Source organism: Phascolarctos cinereus, unplaced genomic scaffold, assembly GCF_003287225.1.
Source record: "Phascolarctos cinereus isolate Bilbo 61053 unplaced genomic scaffold, phaCin_HiC Scaffold_726;HRSCAF=1367, whole genome shotgun sequence".
NCBI lineage: Eukaryota > Metazoa > Chordata > Mammalia > Diprotodontia > Phascolarctidae > Phascolarctos > Phascolarctos cinereus.
In genome coordinates, this window is record NW_027556098.1 from 404,958,022 (window position 1) to 404,977,322 (window position 19,301).

A 19,301-nucleotide genomic window follows, 5' to 3' on the forward strand; every position below is an offset into this window, starting at 1 on the left:
TGCCCACAGTTGTGCCAAAGGGATCTGCTTCCAGAGAAACAGATGGATAAATGATGTCAGCTCTGAGTGAACAGTCACACAATAATGTTGGTGTACGGTGGGCTCGAGCTAGGAGGTCTGCTGAGCAGAGAAGCCGTGTGCTGAGCTTGGATGTGATCTGTCAGAGCAGCGGGGTGGGAGGCCTCCCCGAGGGCCCGGGGTGCCCATGGCCACAGTGCTGGCTCTGCCCCCTGGGCACTGGAGGGTATGCAGCGCTTCCTGACGTATAACTTGGTATTATTCCCTTGTTTTGTGCTGAGCAAGCATTAGACTGAAGGACTCCTAACGGAGTGGATGCCTCTGGGGGACGGGTAAGCCTGTGTATGAGATCGGTGCCATGGCATGCCCCTGAGACGCCCGTGCTGCCCCCAGGCAGAGGCACCACAGAGAGGCAGGGCTTCGAGGGTGGTGTTCTCAGGTGCTCTCTCCCCCTCCCCCCACCAGAGCTGGTCAGGCACCCAGGGAGCTCACCAGCTCCCTCCCCTGCCCAAGCAGAGGCCGCTGAGGGGCTGAGGGTGGGGGGGGGGGCGCCCGACTGCTATGGGCTAGGTCTGTCCAGCTGCACAGGAGGTGGGGGGGGGGTTGAGTTTGCCAACAGGCCCTTCCTGATGGGCAAGGTGGGTGTGCTGTTCCCCCACTTGGTGCCTATGTCCCCTTTGGTAGAACTGAGAACCCCATCTCCTCACAAGGTGCAGGGAAGCCCTCACCTGGATTGGCCAAACTGATTGTCTAAGGATGGAGGGCCTGCAGGGGGAGGGGGGAGGGTTAGTGAGGTCACTGAACCTTCTTCTGTGATCATTGTCTGGTGGTGCCTTCCTTCTTCCCCACCCCCCACTTCCACTCCCCATTCTGTGCCTTTGCTGGATTTGCATGTTCCCCCTTGCCTCCCATCCCCAGTCTGCTGTAGCTACTGGGATGTTTCTCTGCTGGGGTTTTTGGTGTCTGCATGGCTCTTCTCCCCTCCTCCCCCACCGTGATGGGTGCCATGGTAGGAGCTGCTGGGCACAGGACTGGCCCTGATGCACTGCTCCCCTGCCTTCTCTGTCTCTCTAGGAAGCAGAAGCAGCGGCTCGAACAGGAGCGCCAGCGAGAGCAGCCGGCGGGCACTGGGGCGGGAGAAGGAGCGCCGGACAGGGGCCGGGGGAAGCGGGGGCAGCAGTGAGTCGGAGCACACGGTGCGCAGTGCGGCAGGCAGTGGGGGCCGGCGGGAGCGCCCGCCCAGCCAGCTCAGCCGGGGCAGCAGCCCCCGGAGCCAGCTCTCCACCGGTGCCCCTGGCCTGCCCCCGCTGCACCCCCTGCCCAAGGCGGGCACCAGGGCGCTGACAACGCTCAGTGGCCCCCCTGGGGGCCCACCTGTGCGCGAGCTGGCCGCAGTGCCCCCCGAGCTCACTGGCAGCCGCCAGTCCTTCCAGAAGGCTATGGGAAACCCCTGCGAATTCTTCGTGGACATCATGTAATGGGGAAAGTGCCTTCCGACTCCTCTTCCCCTCTGGGTTCCCATCTTTGGAGGAGAATTTGAAGGCTTTGGTGAAAAGGACGATAATGGTGATGAGCTCCCCCTAGTCATAAGTGCCAAATGTGCTCCCCACCTCCCTCCCACCCCTTCAGCAGGCTTGCTAACTAGAGTCCCCCTCGATGCTCTGCACCTACAGAGGACAGCACCCAACCCAGATCATTGGAAGCAATGCCAGGGTGGGGGAGGGGGAGTTCTCATCGATGGCCGCTGTGATAATGAACTTGTGTTCCTGAAACACTTACTGTGGGGCCCCAGCCCAGGCCGTGGGAGGGACCCCAGGGCTGAGGACCCTGAGAGGCAGTGAATGGGATGTATCGGATGAAGGAGTCAGATGATGGGGGTGGAAGCATAGCTCTGCCGCTAGCTCAAGATGTGACCTAGGGCTAATTATTTCCCCTCTTGGGGCCTCAGTTTCTCTCATCCATACAGTTAGGGAGTAGGAGTGGACAATCTGCAAGGTCCTTTCTAGCTCAGAATCTTTGTCTCCTAGGGGGGCTGTGTTTCTGTCTAGGGCTTTCAGTTGGCTTCTCTGCCAAAGAGCTCCCTGGATGGGTGGTAGAGGGGGCAGGGCTGCTTGGGCTCTGTCCCCTTCCCTAGGGTTGGGAAGTCCCCCCCCCCCCAGGGCACATCCATGGAGCTTGAGAGTGCTGGAGGGATGAGCTAGCTCAGCCCTAAGTGAGGAGGACTGTTTTGAATAGGAAAGTAGAGGGCCCTATTTTGGTCAATTCCCCATTGTCCAGGGTTCATCACTTTGCCTGTGGATTACCCAGGTTTCTGTCCTGGTTAAATCTGGTGTGTTCGTTGGGGGTGGAGTTGGGAGTTAGGAGAAGGCTTAGCGCTGTCTGTCTATAATGACAAACGTGTGGAGGGAGCAGGATGATGATGGTCTTGGCTCATGTGGGGAGGGTGACCCTTAAGAGGTCTGTGGTTTGTCAAGCCTCTGCTTGTCGTGGCTTATCCATGAGTGAGAAGTGTCCCTCCCCACCCCTTCCCCACCTCCCCTCCGCCTGGTCTAGAGAGCTCTGCCTTCCCCTGGCAGGACTGTCCCGTCCTGAGCCTCTTCCTTCTGTTTGGATGCATCTTCTCACTCATGTTCTCCTGTCCCCTGGGTGTCCCAGCCAAGAAGTCAGGTGGGGCCATTCATTGCCTGGCTGCTGTAGGGTCAGTGGTGATTTGGGGGGAGGGGAGTGGTCGGAGGGAGGTTTAGGCTCAAATCTCCTCCCTATTCTCCAAATCTGAACACAAAGCTCTGGGAGTGAAAGGTGGGATTGATATCATCCCCACTCTCACCCCCCAGTGGTTTGGGGTGCCCTAACAGTGCTGTTTTATTTATTTATTTATTGCACCAGGCCTTGAGGGCAGGTCCCCCCACCCCTGCATCACTGACAGGGTCGAGGCGGACTGTGGCTAAACCCCCTCGTGCAGCTGGCCCGACTTTCCCCTGGATCCCCCCAGCCCAGGCCTGTAAGATGGAGAGGAGAGCCAGGAGGCAGCAGAGTTGGGCTTTGTGCATTTAGCTGGGGCTGCCATGGCGGGAGCGTGGTCAGTGAATGGGCCAAAGCCAGAAGACGGAAGAGACTCTGCCCATAATACGCCTTCCTGTTTGCTTTGTTTGCATCTGACTGAATGAGCATGGTTTGCTTTTAAAGGACAAAAGTACTCTAGCCAGTGATTGGCAGAAACCCACACTAGACTGTGTATGTACAATAATGGGGGGAGGTGGGCGATAAAGGCGAAGCTTTTGAAATAATGCACACACCCTCACCCCGGGCCCTTGTCTCTGCAGTGCTCCTTCCCCTGACCCCAGCCTGTTTTCAGGTGTGTCCAGCCCTGGCCCCCCTCATCTGTTCTCAGGTGCACCTTCTCCAGACCCTCACCTAGTCTCAGGTGTGTCCAGCCATGACCATTCACCTGTTTTCAGGTGCACCTTCCCCAGACCCTCACCTGGTTTCAGGTGTGCCCTGACCCTCACCTGGTCTCAGGTGCACCTTCCCCAGACCTTCACTTGGTCTCAGGTGTGCCCTGACCCTCACCTGGTCTCAGGTGCACCTTCCCCAGACCCTCACCTGGTCTCAGGTGTGCCCATCCCGAGGGGCCTTGGCTCATGTGGAATGCACCGCTTCCTGTCCAGTGTCTCTCGCTTCCACAGGATTCTGTTCTGTAGATATTGTATCAAAGCCTGAGTGTTTGTATAGTTAATATATAGCTGCATCTGTGTAAATGCTGCTTCTGTGTAAATGCTATTTTAAACACTTAAAAAAAGAAGCTTTTAATTTTATGTGATTTCTTGGTCTCCTGTCTTTTCTTACTTTGCCATCAGGCTGTTTGGGTCTGGGCTGTCACCTTTTCCAAACTCGGTCTTGTTGTTCAGTCATTTCAATTGTATCTGACTCTTCGTGACCCCATTTGGGGTTTTCTTGGCAGAGATACTGGAGTGGTTTGTTATTTCCTTCTCCAGCTCATTTTACAGATGAGGGAACTGAGGCAAACAGGGTGAAGTGACTTGCCTAGGGTCACATAGCTGGTAAGTGCCTTAGGCCACATTGGAACTCAGGTCTTCCTAACTCCAGGCCCAGTGCTGTAGCCAATGCACCCCTAGCTGCTTGGATGATTTCCAAACTGCTACCTCTTCCTGGGCTTCCTTTGTTCTCAGGTTGGGGAAAGCCCCTGGGTCTTAGAAGACAGTCAGCAGAAGCCTAGAGTGCTATCCATGGTGCTGAAGGGTTCACTCTACTTATAGTAGCCAACCTATCACTTGAAGGTTTACAAGGTGCTTTGCAGATCTCACTTTTGACCAGGGAGAGTTGCTGTTCTAGTGTCTTCTTTCCATGGTGCTCCCTTTCCTGCATCTGTGGCTGTACGTGCACTGGCTGGTTTCCCAATCCTGTCTTATCAAAAAGCAAAAAAAAAAAAAAAGAGAAAGAAATTCCAGGGGAGCAGCTAGGCACAGTGGATAGAGCTCTTGGAGTCAGGAGGACCTGAGTTCAAATCTAGGTTCAGATACTTGACACTTACTAGCTGTGTGACCTTGGGCAAGTCACTTAACCCTGACTACCTCACCAAAAAGCGAAAAAAAAAAAAGAAAAGAAAAAGAAAAGAAATTCCAATCCTCTTTTATACCTGTGCTGCCCCACATCAGCCCAAATCAGGGCTAAGGCTTGTGTGAAGTCAGAAGTACATCTAGGACAGGCTCTTCTCTGACCCTAGCCTTCCTTTTCACAAACTAAAGGGTTTGAGCCACCTAAGGTCTCCTCCTTCCTCCACACTTCCCAATTGCCTCCCTGCCCATTCTGGGGGAGGGGGAAAATGATGGTAGTAGTGGTAGTCTGGCTAATCCTGGAGTAGACGATCCATAATCGGCCTTTGTCTGGCTCAGGCCAGGATGAGCCTGTCCTTCCTGAGCTCCTACCTACCAATAGGGATGAGGAAAGAGAGAGCAGAGCCTGGAGCTGAGCTGGGGATGGTAGTTTCAGTGTTCGTGGGAGATAAACCATATATAACAAAATTGGCTGTAGGTGGTCTTCCCAGAGTTATGTGGTGGAAAGAGGGCTGAACCTAGCAACAAAGAACCTGGATTCAAATTGTACCTTTGTGGCTTACTAGCTGTGTGACCTTGGGCAAGTCACAACTTCTCTGGGCTTCAGTCGGATGAGGAAGTTGGACTGGATAATGTGTGATGGCCCTTCTAGGTCTCTGGGGCCTCAGATCTCTCCCCTGCCCTGCACTCCAGCCAAACTGGATTCAGCCCCATTCTCTTGTGTCATCTCAGCTTTCAATGAAGCCTGCCCTATTTCCCTATCTCCTTCCCCCATCAGGCAGAAGTGAGCTCTTCCTCTCTTCAATCTTGAACCTGTGAAAGCTGGGACTTCTTGTATCCAGTCCTATTAAATTTCTGTGCCCGTGTCTTGACCTTTCCACCACTTACTGATAGATTGTGAGCTTTCTGAGGGCAGGACAAGAGTCGCCTTCATTTTTTTACATCTCTTAGTGCTCAGCAGTTAGCACTTAGCCATTGATCTTCAGGCTCATAGTGAGCTAATTCAAGCTGATGACTCGATGGGCAGGGCAGTTGTTCCTGCCAGGAGCTGTCCAGCTTGGGGTGATCACCTGTGTCCTGAGCTAGACTTAGTGGGGGCCAAGGCTGGCTTCCTTCTCATTAGGGATTCTTTCCTGTTTTGCAACACAGACCCCTTCTTAGAATGTCTTTAAATTCATGAAACAAAATCCATAGGATTAAAAAGGAAACCAATTGTATTGAAATACAGTTATCAAAAAAAATTTTTTTTAAACCACTTCATAGACCCCAGGTGAAGAATCTTTGCTTTAGAGACTGGACAGAACTTGGAGGGGAGTGGTCACTGTAGGCTGGAATTAGGGGACACTCTGGTTTCATGGGGCCAGGTTTGAGGTAAGGGAGATACTGAGGTCAGGACCCTAGGACCCTGTGTTATTGGGGTTGGGATCACAAAGGCAGGATCATTGTGGGGCCATGGGGGATCTCAGGTTAGAGTCACTGTGGGGTCTTGCTGGGGCCACAGTCCCAGGTTTACTGAGAGTGAGTTACTGTGGGGTTGGGATCATGGGGTCTTAGATCAGAATTCTTGTGGAGTTAGGGTCAGCCTGGGCCTAGGCCTCGGAAATCACTGGCTCTCTTTCTTGGCTGCCTTCCCTTCCTGGTCTTTTCCTCTGTCCCATGGCCCCAGCTCCAGAAAGCTCTGGAAAAACTCTTGAGTGTTGAGGTGTGACTCCCAGAGCAGCAGGTAGCACTTGGGCAGGTAGAAAGTGGCCAGGATCCCAAGGGCACAGAGCAAGATGGCGGCCATCTGCACAGCCGGCTGGTAGAGCTTGTGCACATTGGCAAAGAGTGGGACGAAGGAGATCCAGGTGATGAAGTACACCAGCATGGCAAAGGTGATGCCCCTGGCCACATTGTATCGCCCAGCCTGGCTCTGCACCATGAAGGTGCCCAGGAAACAGAGGAAGGCCAGCGCCACGTTGACCATGTGCACCGTGCCAAAGCTGAACCAGGAGCGGACCCGGCAATGGATGAGGGCCTCACGGGGCAACACCTGCCAGTCAGTCATCACGAATGGTGGGAAAGCAAGCAGGTACCAGGTGCAGAGTGCCCCCTCCATGAGCAGCAGCAGGGTCACCAGCAGCCAGGCCCGGGGCTCATGCAGCCAGTTGCGAAGCCGCCCTGCCCGGCCCGGGAACTCCGATGCCAGGAAGATCTCGGCCGATTTGAGGAAGAGGGTGCTGAGGCAGCCAGTGAGCGTCAGGTGGAAGAGGGGCTGCTGAGCCAGGCAGCTGACCCTGCTGGGCCGGCCTGGGAACTGGAGGACGCTGAGGCAGACCAGGGTCAGGCAGCCCAGACCGAAGCAGCTGAGGTTGCCTCCTGAGGCCCGCACCACTGGGGAAGCCCAGTGGTAGCAAAAGAGCCCCAGAGCCGCCAGGCTCAGACCCATCACCAGCACCAGCAGCAGGAGCAAAGCGATTACCACCGGCTCTCCCCACGCCAAGAATCTGATGGTGCGGGGAAAACACTGAGTGCTGAGATCAGGAGACCACTGGTGGTGTTCGCAGGCAGTGCAGGACAAGTTATCTGCAAAACAGCCCAGGGGAGGAGGAGTGTGCGGCAGGCAGGCAGGTAAGCCTCAGAGACCAATTCCTCTCTCCCCCACTCATCTCCCGGGCTCGTCATATGGATCCCTGGGCTCCTGTTTCTTCAGGCCACAGATAACTGAGAGAAGGCACCGAGAGCCAGGTCCCCAGAATCTCTGTCTCTGAACAGAGATTCTGTCTCCCTCCCAGAATCATCAGATCTCAGCCCTGGAAGGGATCTCTCCAGACCTCGGTGAGATCCCCATAATATCCCCCAAGGTCACCTGATCTCTGCTGGAGACCCGCCCCTGGCAAATCGGGACAGCTCTTAACCATTAGCAACAGTGTGGTGGAGTAACAGAGCACCGGACTTAGAGTCAGTCATTGGACCTGAATTCAAATCCTGCCTCACCCACAGTCAACAGTCATTTACTGAGTGCTTACTGGATGCCAGCGCATAGTACATTAAGTGCCGAGGACACAAAACAGAGCTCATATTCTAATGGGGGAGAAAACGTAAAACACAGCCATGTACCAAACACGGTATCTGTGGGCTATAAACTGGAGGGTATTTCCAAGGGAAGCTGCACCAGCACTAATGGGGGCCAGAAAAGCTTTGGTTTCTTCCTCTGGAAAAGGAAGAAGTTGGATTCATTGGGCCCCCAAGGTCCAGTGATTATAGAGGCTTGGTATGGGTAGTGTGCGCTGAGCTCAAGAAGACCTGAGCTCAAATCTGGCCTCAGATGCTTACCAGCTGTGTGACCCCTGGGCAGGCCACTTAGCCCTGCTTGCCTCAGTTTCCTCATGTGTAAAATGGGGATCATAAAGGCACCAGCCTTCCAAGGTGGTTGTGAGGATCCAATGAGATATCTGTAATGTACTTAGCACAATGCCAAGCATATAGTAGGCACTTAATAATTGCTTGTCTTGGGGCAACTAGGTGGTGCAGTGGCTAGAGCGCAGGCCCTGGAGTCAGGAGGACCTGAGTTCAAATTTGGCCTCAGACACATAACATTCACTAGCTGTGTAACTCTGGGCCAATCACTTCACCCCAATTGCCTCAAAGAAATAAAACACATGCAAGAATCTCTCGTTTCCTTCCTTTTTTCCCCTTCCTGTGATCAGATGAACTGAAACTTGCCCCATAACTCCCGCCCATTGCTTCTGATTCTAAGCCCTTGCAGCCCAGGCTGCAGCCAGAGGCTGGGCAGGAAGGGCTTTTAACACTAAGATGCCCCTTCATTCTTCCCTCCTTCCATCTCTACCCCCTGCCCCCCTACCTCCTTGCATTTTATTCCAAGGGCAGCTAATTTGGGGGGCAGCTCTGCCAAGGCCACCTCTTTGTACTAGTCTTAGAAATGGTGCTATCTTGGGATAGCTAGGTGGCACGGTGGATAGAGCTCCAGCCTTGGAGTCAGGAGGACCTGAGTTCAAATCCGGCCTTAGACTCTTGACCCTGGGCAAGTCACTTAACCCCAGTTGCCTCACTAAAAAGCAAAAAAAAAAAATTAAAAAGAAATGGTGCTATCTCTCCTCAGAAGGGGCTGCAGTGAGGGCATGGGCTGGTGGTAGAAGGGTCTGAGTCACGTTTGGGGGAAGTTCCTGAGTAGGTTCATTCTCAGAGGCCAAGGTGGGGCTGGGACTGGGCTCACCTCGGTTCTGCATATAGGTTCCGGCTTTGCAGCCCGTACAGTCATAGCAGCAGGAGTGGAAACCTTTGATCCTCCTCACCTGGCCCTCCTCACATTCTCGGGAACACCTGGACACGGGCTCCTGGGAAAGGTAGTGGCGCAAGGGGAAGAAATTATTGGCCTGGCTACCCAGCCTAGATCCTGGACATTGCCAAGGTACTGGGACCCCTTTCCCATTCCACGGCCATGAAGGAAGCAGCTTCATCATTGATCCAGAAGAGCTTCAGACTCGAGTCTTGGCTCGAACTGCTGACATGTTGGGTCCGCTCCTTAATGGCTCAGGGTCTCAGTTTCCCCATCACTGATATGAGAGAATTACCTTGGCACCTGCTGACAATTTCTGGGCTATATGGGGCAGAGGGGGTGTCAATAAGAGAAGCCTGGGAGGTATCTTTAGTACTGGGATCCCAGGTTGTCCCCTGACCCCTCCACAGATAGGCTGGCATATAATGATGACAGCTAGGGGGCGCCACACTGGACCTAGAGTCAGGAACACTCATCTTCCTGAGTTCAAATCTGGTCTCAGACCCTCACTAGCTGTGTGACCCTGGGCAAGTCACTTCACCCTGTTTGCCTCAGTTTCCTCATCTGTCAAATGAGCTGGGGAAGGAAATGGCAAACCACTCTAGTACCTTTGCCAAGAAAATGCCAAATAGGGTCATGAAGAGTCAGATACAACTGAAAAATGACCCAACAAATTCCTAATACTTGGCATAGTGCCTTGCTCAAGAGGACATGCTTCTATTTCCATGTGCACGTGACAGGATTGGCCTTGCACATAGCATCTTTTTCCTTCTTTCCATCCCTCCCTCCCTCCCTCCCTCTATCCCCCCAGTTGCTCCCTGTACCTCATTGCTTTGGCCATGCCAGCGGATCTGGGAGCGATTGAGCTTCAGGCCCCCTTGGAAGGAGCCCACGGTAAGGAGTTCCAACTTCTTGTTACTGTGCCAGACCCACAGCTTCAGGTCGTAGGGCATGTCCACGTTCCCACTGTTATCAAACTGCAGGGTAAGTGAGCGGGCGGAGAAGCGCAGGTCATACATCTTGCTCACGAGCTGTGGAGAGAAGGAGCGAGAATGCCCAGGCCAGGCTGGGCCAAGGAGAAAGGAGAAAGTCGGGGGTGGAGGCAGAGGGAAAGGCAGTAATGGGATCCTGGGCTGAGGAGGGCTCCAGTCACTCCCCATTATTGATGAATGAATCAAAAAAGCATTAATCAAGCATTTACTACAAACCAGTCATTCATTAAATGAGACAGTGCACACTTTAAGGCACCCTATGGACCTGAGATCGAGAGCTAGAAGGGACCTCAACAGCCTTCAGGTCCAACACCCTCATTTTACAGAGAAGGAGGCGCAGGGGTGTGATGCTCAAAGGTAGTCAGGAGGAGAATGTGGATTAGAGCCCAAGAACTTGGACTTTGCAGTGAAAAGGAACCAGAGGATGTAGCTTTATTTTCAGACTCTTCCCCCCCGGGGAATGTGGTCAAGTCACAGAGCTCAGAGACTCAGTTTTCCCATCTGTAACCTGAGAGGGTAGGCCCATTGCAGCTCAAATCTCTGCTCCTACGATACTACTTTGAGGCCTCATCATACCCTGAATGTGACCATGGGTTTCACAGGCTATCCCAGCAAATCCTGGCCGGTTTTACCCTCCCAACAAGTCTTTGAATGCAGTACCTACAAAAGACTCCATCTGCTTCCTAAGGACCGGCCCAGCTGAATATGGACAGCCTCATCACCTGGCCTCATCTCCAAGAGGCTGACCACTTAGAGATGGACTCTTTGGCCAAGGAGCCCCATGAAGAGGCACGAAGGGGCTGCAGTTTGTACTCTTGGAGGGAATGAAGACATCAAGGAGATCCCAAATCCACTGGCATTTTACCACCACTGTCATTTTTTGTCCAATATCTCTTCTCCCTTTCTAAGCTAGACTTCCTGGAAAAACTGTCTACACCCACTTCCTTCATTTCCTCTCCTTTCTCTCACTCCTTGACTCTTTGCAGTCTTGCTTCTTTATCTGACTGAAACTGCTCTTCCCAAAGTTACCAGCGGTCTTTAAAGTGCTAGTTCCAACGGTCTTTCCTCTGTCCTCTCCTTCTTGACCTCTCTGCTGCATCTGACTCCGTTCATCACCCTCTCCTCCTGAATATTCCCTCCCCTCTGGGTTTTCTGGCTTCTCCTCCTACCTCTCTGACCCCTCCTCAGTCTTCTTTGCTAGTTCCTCATCATCCATATCACACCCCCTAATCACTTTGCCACACCCCGTGGATATAGATTATTCATTTATTACGCAGGATTGCTTATTCTTGCCATTTCTGCATCCGAAGCATCTCTTGCTTCCATCCCTTTGCATGACCCCTACCTTCCTCTTGGCCCTGGTCACCTCTCACCTGGACCAGGGTGATGGCCCTCTAATCTGGCCTCCCCGCCTCTTGCTTCTCCCCTCTCCAATCCATCCTCTGCTCAGCTGCCAAAGTGATCTTTCTGACGTGGAAGTCTGGCCACAGCACTTCCCATCCAAAAAATCCAATGGCTCCCTGTCACCGCGAGGGTCAAATATTAGACACCTGCTGGATACTCTTCATTCACTTGGCTCCCACCTACCTTCACAACCTCATGACACAGGGCTCCCCTTTACACTCTGGACATTCCAGCCAAAGTGGCCAGGTTTGTTGCCTCTTGGATATGACACTCCATCTCCGGCCTCCGGCTCTTTGCAAAGGCCATTCCCTATGCCTGGCATGCCTTCTCTCCTCATCTCCACTTTCTAAAATCCTCAGTTTCCCTCAAAACTTCTGCAGGAAGTCTTGCTGACTCCCACCAGCTGCTAGGGCCCCCCTCCTCCCAAGGACTTTGTATTTCTTTTGTATATTCATGCTGTCTTCCCCAGGAGAACTTAAACTGCTTGAGAAGACTTTAATTTTTGTCCCTCTCCGTCCCCTAGCCAAGAGCCGGGTGCAGAGGTGGCGGCCCCTCACCAGCCTTCCTTACCTCCCAGGGCCGAATGCGGTTCTGGGAGGGGCATCCAGAGGCATTACAGCCCAGGGAGAGGTGGAGAGCTTGAGCCACACTGTACGCGGCAGCATAGGCAGCAAAAGTCTGGTGATGGAGCAGACCAGACTCGATGTCCTTGTGGCTGATGTCGTCACACTGTGGACACTGTGGCCCCACCACGTCATCGTGGGACTGGGGCGGGGCCTCTCCCAGGGTGTCACAGAAGGTCTGGTTGGCGGCCTGGGTCAGGCACTGGTTAACATAGTCACTGAATTCGGGCAGTGGAGAGCTCCGCAGGAGGAATCCCAGGATGGTGCCCACCCTTTGGATGCCAGGCAGTCTGCTGACCTGCTCAGACACCAGCCAGGAGTCACTGGCCACCCACACCTTGGGGGTCACCTTGGTCTGGATGCAGTACTGGAACAGGTTGCGGGCAGCCGCCTCAGAGGAGAACAGGACCACCACCTTCACGCTGCTCTGGTTGATCTGTCGCAGGATAGACTCCACCTTGCCCAGATCCTGGGAGTCCTGAACCCTGGGCAGTGGCAGGGTGCCTTCGTGGGCAATGCAAATGCTCCGGCTGTTGGCGAGGGTGGAGAAGATGCTGAGCCCCTGGCGCCCATACTCATCATCGCTGCCCACGGCTGCCACCCAATTCCAGTTAAACAGGCTCAGCAGGTCCACTATGGCCTGTAGCTGCACCCGGTCACTGGGGATGGTCCGGAAGAAAGACGGGTACAATTCACGGTTGCTCAGCCGGTCAGTGCTGGCCCCATAGCTGACCTATAGGAAGAAAGGCTGTGCCGGGAGGGTGCCCGATGTCCCTCAGCCAGGGCCCTTTAGGAGAGTGGAGGCCTGCTGGGGAGGATGAAGCTCTCAGGGAGGACGTGACTTTGGGGATGGGGCCTCAGTGAGGGCCTGGGGGGACAGGGGTCTCAGTGAGGGGAGGAGGATGGGGGTACAATGAGGACATGGAAATTTCCTGGGTGGGGTCAGGGGCGAGAGCTCAGTGAAGGGAAGGAAGGCTACTGTTCACTGAAGGGAGGTGGGTGTCTCGACCTAGATAAACCCCAGGCTGTTTCCTAGCTATGCCCTCTGCCCCCCTTAGGTCTCATAACATTCAAGCCACACAAGCTCAGAAGGGCAAAGCTGATGCCCGGTGCCAAGCCTGTGTTTTGTTCCCAAGTCCAAGAGGGCTGTTTCTCATGGTCCCCCGCCATGGGAGATCCATGCCTAAGAGCAGGTTTGGGTCTGCAAGGAGCTGGGGAAAGAACTTAAGGGTCAGCAGCCCAGCCCTCCCTCCTGGGCTCCTGGTACCTGGGGCATCAGGAAGAAACCAAAGAACTTGCCCGTGATGAGGGCAAGGTCGGAGGAGTGGGGGCCGACGACCGCCACCACACGTGGCAAGTACTGGGTGTAGTTGCAGTAGGCGCCAATATCCCGGCTCCCGATTCGTGACATAAACAGGAGGCTGGGCTTCATGGTCACCATGGGCAGGGTGCACGTGTCATAGAGGTCATAGCCCAGGGACACGCCGGGCAGCAGTGCTGACGAGCTGTTGATCTCTTCAATGGCCATCTTCATGGCCAGAGCCCACAGCAGCCCCAGTGCCGAGAACCTGCATTGGAGGAGCCTCATCCTGAGCCCCAGGATTCCTCTCCCAGGGCTCCAGTCTTGGGAGATCACATGGCTTCCCCATGGCCCTGACCCTGCTCCCTATTAATGCAAGCACACATCTCCTGGGGCTGCCCTCTTATTTAGCATGCAGATGCCCTGGGGATCTCTACCCTTACCTGGTACAGAGATGCCCTGGAACCCCTTCTACCTCCACCTCAAGTTCCTTTAGGTCAGAGAATGTCAGTTAATAAATAGATTTATTAAGCAACTACTATGTGCCAGGCCCTGTGCTAAGCTCCAGAGATACAAAGAAAAGCAAAAAACAGTCCCTGCCATAAGGAGCTCACAACCTAAAGGGGGAGACGACATGCTAACAAGCTAAACACAGGAGAGATGGGGAACAAGCAGCCAAAGGAAGGCGCAGAACTAGGAGGGCTTGATCGGGAAAGGCTTCCTGCAGGAGGTGGGAGTTTGGTTGGGACTTGAGAAGCCAGGGCAGCCAGGAGGTGGAGATGAGGAGGAAGAGCCTTCCAGCCACGGGGGACAACGCCCAGGGACAATGCCTGGAGAGGGAGATGTCTGTAGAACGGGCAGAAGGCCAGCGGCACCCGATGGAAGAGCACACTCATGCGGAGTGAGGCGTAAAGAAGACTGGAGAGGAAGGAAGGGGTGGGGTCTGAAGGGCTTGGAATGCCCGATGCAGCACTGCTGTATTTGCTCCTGGAGGCAGTAGGGAGTCACTGCGGTTTATTGAGTAGGGGGGTGACGGGGTCGGATCTGCCCCTTAGGACAATCCTTTTGGTGGCTGAATGGAGGATGAGCTGGAGTGGGGAGTGACTTGAGGCAGGCAGACAGTTATTGTAATAGTCCAGGTGTGAGGGGATAAGGTCTGCACCAAGGTGCGGGCAGTGTCAGGGGAGAGGAGGGGGAGTATTGGAGAGATGCTGCAGGGAGGAACTTGCCTGGGCTTGGCAGCAGCTTGGACGTGGGGGGTGAGAGAGAGTGGAGTCCAGGATGAGCCCTGGGTTGGAAGCCTGGGGGGTGGGAGAAGGGCACTGCCTTCTCCAGTAACAGGGAAGGTTGGGGTGGGGGAGGGTCTTGTCTTCCTGTCTCCTGTCTAGCACTTTTTGGGGGGGGGCACAGATTAGCGACTGCATCTGGTAGGGCACTTCTTTAGCCGACAGAAATCAGCAGAATCTCGGCAGCTTCCTCTTAGCAGAGAGATGCCTCAGGACATTGAGAGGAGAGAGGACTTGCCCAGGGTGATGCAGCGGGATGTGCCAGAGTTGGGACTAGGGCCCCCCTGGCTTCAAGGCCAGTTCTCCGTCTGTACTACCATAGCTGCCTCTTCTCGGTGCTCATCAGGTGCTTAATAAATGAGCATTGAATGAATGGATTGTCTAGGATGTTCTAAGGCTGTGTATCTGTCACTGAGATCTCCTGCCTTCCTTATCTGGCTCCCAGACTCTCTGGGCTGCCTCATACCTGACCTGGTACCCTCCTTACCCGGGCTTACCTGGCACCTGGACACCTGGATGCTCTCTACCCAGGAACTTCTGCCATCCCACTTACCTGACACATTAAAGCCCCTGCTCTTACCCTGCAGATACCCTCTGGGTCCCCGCTTCCCACAGGCATAGCCTTCCCCCTTTACCTGCTCCACATTCCCTGGGGCTCTTCCTCTTCTCTGTCTCACAGACCTCCCCAGTCCTTCCCCACTTAGGAGTTCCCTCCATTTACCTAGCATGAAGACCCTTTGAGATTTCCTCCCCCCTTAGCTGGTACTTAGGCCTCCCCCTTTACTTGCCATACAGACCTTGGTGGACTCCTCCCCTTACCTGGAACGGATTCTCTGGGGCTCCCCCCATTTTCTTGTTATGGCCTCCCTTACACTTTTCACCTTGTCTGGTGCACAGACTCCTGGTCTCCCCACTTCCACCGGCCCCCCATCTTACCTGGCACACCCTCCCCCACCCCAGGCATTCTCCCTTCCTCTCTCCCACCATCTCAGCCTTCCCTGTCCCCGCATACTTGGTACAGAGTACTCCTTTTGGCTGGGTCCTCTCCAGGACTCCATCTTCTTTGATTCCAAAGGGGAAGAGGCCTCCCAGGATGTAGTCCCCATTCAGTTTGAGCTGCCTGGAGAGGCACAGCTTGGCCTGGGCAGTGGAGCAGGCCAGGCCCAGGCTCAGGCCCAGGTAATACAAGAAGCCCCACATTGTAAAGGGAGGGTGTGGGCAGCTTCTGTCCCCAACAGAAAGGAGCGCAGAAAGACACCTTAAATAGGCACGACCTGGAGCTGGGGGGTTGGGGAGCAGAAGGACTGGACATTTGGTTAGCAAAACCCTCTCCCTCCCCACTTACTGGCTCAGGACCCACTAGGCAAATTGGCCAGGGGTGGGAGCAGTGGAGACGGGGAGGATTTTAATAAAGTTGCTTTACATAGCCCCATCAGTGGAGGAATTTGCACACTCTCTCAGCCCAGACTGCTCAACTGGGGCCTGAGTGGACTCTCCCAATGGCCACAGCTGTGGGACCACAAATCCTGAACATTAGCTGACCAGAGATGGTTCTGGACCTGGAGGCAGGAGACTTGTGCATTCTCTATTAACTTCTGTATTTTGTTGGTTCAGTCCTTTCAGGCTTGTCCAACTCTTTTTGACCCCATTTGGGGTTTTCTTGGTGGAGATACTGGAGTGATTTGACATTTCCTTCTCCAGCTCATTTTACAGATGAGGAAACTGAGGCAAACAGGGTGAAGTGACTTTCCAGGGTCACACAGCTAGGAAGTGTCTGAGGCCAGATTTGAACTCACCTGGCTCTCTATCCATCATGGCACCTAGCTACCCACTGACTTATATATAGGATCATAAATTTAGCTGTAGGAGATCTCAGAAATTAACTAGTCCAGTTCCTACATTTTATAGAAGAGGAAACCAAGGCCCAGAAAAGTGAGGGCACTTGCCCATGGTTATACTGGTAATTGGTGTCAAAGGTAGTATTTGAACTCAAGACCTATGACTCCAGAGGTGGTTATTTTGCCAGCTGTGCCTGAAACTCAGGTGGGGTTCAGTGATTGCTGAGGTCGCATGGGGAGTGAGTGGTTAATTAAATCTCCCCGGTAGAATGTAAGCTCTGAGAAGGCAGAGACTGTTTCACTTCTGGCATAGTGCCTGGCATGTAGCAACTGTGCTTCAGAATTGTTTGCTGAATTGAAAGGAAGTGGAGTTAAGGATTCTCCAAATGAAGATGAAGAGGGGAATGGGTGGGGGGGGAGGGGTGACACAGAAGAAGCTTCATAAAGAAAGTTGCTGGATGAATACATGCTTGGAAGAAACAGGGCTAGCCCATATGTTCTCTCAGTACACACTTATCAGGAGAACTTCAGAAAGGCACCCCCCCCCACCCCTGGCGCTGGATACTGACAGGCATCACCTGGGAGGGGCTAGCGTGGATGACTTGCCACCTGCCTTAATGGAGGGAGAGGTTGAGGAGAACTCAGATCTACTGGACCTTAGAGGTCCTCCAGGAAATCAGGACTTCTTAGCTGTTTTTATATCCTGGACCCCTCAGAGTGGCAGGACCCCTAAGGACCCCACCTCAGAATCATGTTTTTTATTTTTGTTTTTATTTATTTTTTTAGTTAGGCAATGGGGTTAAGTGACTTCCCCAGGGTCACACAGCTAGTAAGTGTTATGTGTCTGAGGCTGGATTTGAACTCAGGTCCTGCTGAATCCAGGGCCAATGCTCTAGTCACTGTGCCACCTAGCTGTCCCAGAATCATGTTTTTAAATACATAAAATGAAATACATAGGATTACAAAGGAAACCAATTATACTGAAATAGTTATAAAAAATTTTTTTGTTTGTTTGGCTAGGCAATGGGGTTAAGTGACTTGCCCAGGGTCACACAGCTAGTGTTATGTGTCTGAGGTTGCATTTGAACTCAGATCCTCCTGAATCCAGGGCCGGTGCTCTATCCACTGCGCCACCTAGCTGCCCCCAAAATTTTTTTTAAGTTTAAAAAAAGTTGACAGACCCCAGGTTAAGAACCCCTGATCTAGACCAACCCTTTTCACACTATTGATGGGGAAACTGAGGCCCAGAGAAGTTGTGCTGCCCAGAACCCCTCCTTCTGCCAAGGTTGGCCTGGGGCCTCTTCCTCTCACTAGGAGGAATATGGCACAGCAGGCTGTCATGGGGGAGGGGGGCAGGCCATGCAAATGGCCAAAGATCAACAGAAGGCAAATTCTACTTAACGACAGCAGCCTTATGCCAACAGACTGGGGGGAGCTGGGCTGGCTGCAGATGGAGGCCCCTGGAGGAGGGTAGAGGGGGAGCCAGGGTATGAGGTGGAGATGTGGACGATGACAGGCAAGGGCCAAGGATGGGGGCACCTGAACATTAATTGCAGAAATAATGAGAGCTCAGTCTCAGCTGCTTGAGTTAAGGAGTGATCTGGGAGGAAGCTGGCTCTCTTTCCTGGGGGTCTGTAAGCAAAGGCTGATGACCAATTGACCAGTGGGATGCAGAGGGGACTCTTTGTCAGATGCAAAGAGTGCTGGGTTTGGAGTTAGAAGTCAGATCCTGGCTGCTGCTTGCTACCTGGGTTGACCTTAGGCGAGTCATGGAAAATCTTTGAGTCTCAGTTTGCTCATCTGTAAAAGGGACTCCATGGCCCCCAAAGTCCCTTCCAGATCGACTTTGGGGATCCTATAACAAGATGAGCCCTGAGGTCTCTTCCAACTCTGGGCATGACTGAAGGAGAAATGGAATTGGAGTTAAAAAGCCTTCCTCTCGGTGACCTTAGCCAAATCACTCCACCCTAGTTCCTTCGCCTGTCAATGGGAGGGCTGGGCTGCGTGACTTTTGAGAATTGTAACATTCTGGGATCCTGTGAGCAGGTACGGCTGGGTCCCGGACTCAGGTTCCTGCTCTAGGGCAGCAGGTGAGGGAGCTGTTTCTGCGACATTTCGGGGCACCTCACCCAGAAACCATCAGGACTAGACTCACTTGAGGCTAGTGAGGACCATGGCTGGGGGGGTCTCAGTCATTGGCAGGTGGACCCTTCTGGCAGTTCATTGGTCACCTTTAGCCCATCCTCCTGAGCTTTTCTGGACAAATCACGGGGTTCGGGTTACCCTGGGGGAGGCTTGTTCATAATCCCATCTTCACCATTCTGCAGAGATTTTAATAAAACAATTTTTACTTCCTCTAAGTGAAATATCCTCTCATCACAAACTCTCCTTCTGCTCCATCACCACGCCCTGATCCCTTAAGACCAGGTTCTTACCCTCCCCTGATCCCTCCCCCCTTTATTAGGTGCCCAGGGCTCCAGAAAGGCAGTAGGGCTGGGCTCAGCTCTCTGGTGATCATCTTCCCAAGGGGATTCATGCTCTGTATGGAGTGGAAGTTGTTAAAAAGGATTGCAAGCCCCAAACAAATCAGGGAGGGATGGATGGAGGCAGCAGCTTGGTCCCAATTCTGTTGAATCAGGAACGAGGGAAGACAAGCAGCTCATGAACTGGGATGGTTTCATTCCTTATACTTGTGTTTGGCACAGAAGCTGCTTTGGAAACACTTTTTGAGGGGCAGCTAGGTGGCACCATAGTGGATAGAGCTCCAGCCCCGGAGTCAAGAAGACCTGAGTTCAAATCCAACCTCAGACACCAGCTGTGTGACCCTGGGCAAGTCACTTAACCCCAATTACTTCCCCCCAAAACAAAAAAACTCACTTGTTGATTGACTCTCTTTGGTGCCTCATCCTACTCTTCTGGAATTCTCTCCCCCCAGTACCCCAAATGACTACTTTCAGAACCCCTTTCTACAGGACTTTATTCTCAGT

The 19,301-nt window shown here is 53.4% G+C and overlaps 2 protein-coding genes across 2 annotated transcripts in view; one reads left to right on the forward strand and one right to left on the reverse strand.

Moving 5' to 3' along the window:
• The window catches only part of DVL1 (dishevelled segment polarity protein 1), a 44,527-nt gene extending 40,689 nt beyond the window's left edge, over positions 1 to 3,838 (forward strand). Inside the window, 1 exon segment of the mRNA XM_020976351.2 lies at positions 1,093 to 3,838. Within this exon segment, the coding sequence (XP_020832010.1) occupies positions 1,093 to 1,496 (404 nt within the window). The 3' untranslated portion in view covers positions 1,497 to 3,838.
• A 1,950-nt stretch (positions 3,839 to 5,788) lies between these two features.
• On the reverse strand, positions 5,789 to 16,266 carry TAS1R3 (taste 1 receptor member 3). The gene is made up of 6 exons (XM_020971859.2): positions 15,489 to 16,266; positions 13,158 to 13,458; positions 11,838 to 12,623; positions 9,696 to 9,902; positions 8,809 to 8,929; positions 5,789 to 7,157 (listed from the first exon to the last, which is right to left on the reverse strand). The coding sequence occupies exons 1-6, from the start codon at positions 15,674 to 15,676 to the stop codon at positions 6,196 to 6,198; spliced, it is 2,565 nt and encodes an 854-aa protein (XP_020827518.1). The 5' UTR covers positions 15,677 to 16,266; the 3' UTR covers positions 5,789 to 6,195.
• Between the last annotated feature and the right edge of the window lie 3,035 nt (positions 16,267 to 19,301).

Coding starts and splice junctions, on each gene's coding strand:
- TAS1R3 (XM_020971859.2), bottom strand. CDS start 15,676: ATGTGGGGCTTCTTGTATTACCTGGGCCTGAGCCTGGGCCTGGCCTGC. Junction 8,930..9,695: donor GGCATGGCCAAAGCAATGAG/GTACAGGGAGCA, acceptor TACCTTTCCCAG/GAGCCCGTGTCCAGGTGTTC. Junction 7,158..8,808: donor AACCTATATGCAGAACCGAG/GTGAGCCCAGTC, acceptor GCTGTTTTGCAG/ATAACTTGTCCTGCACTGCC.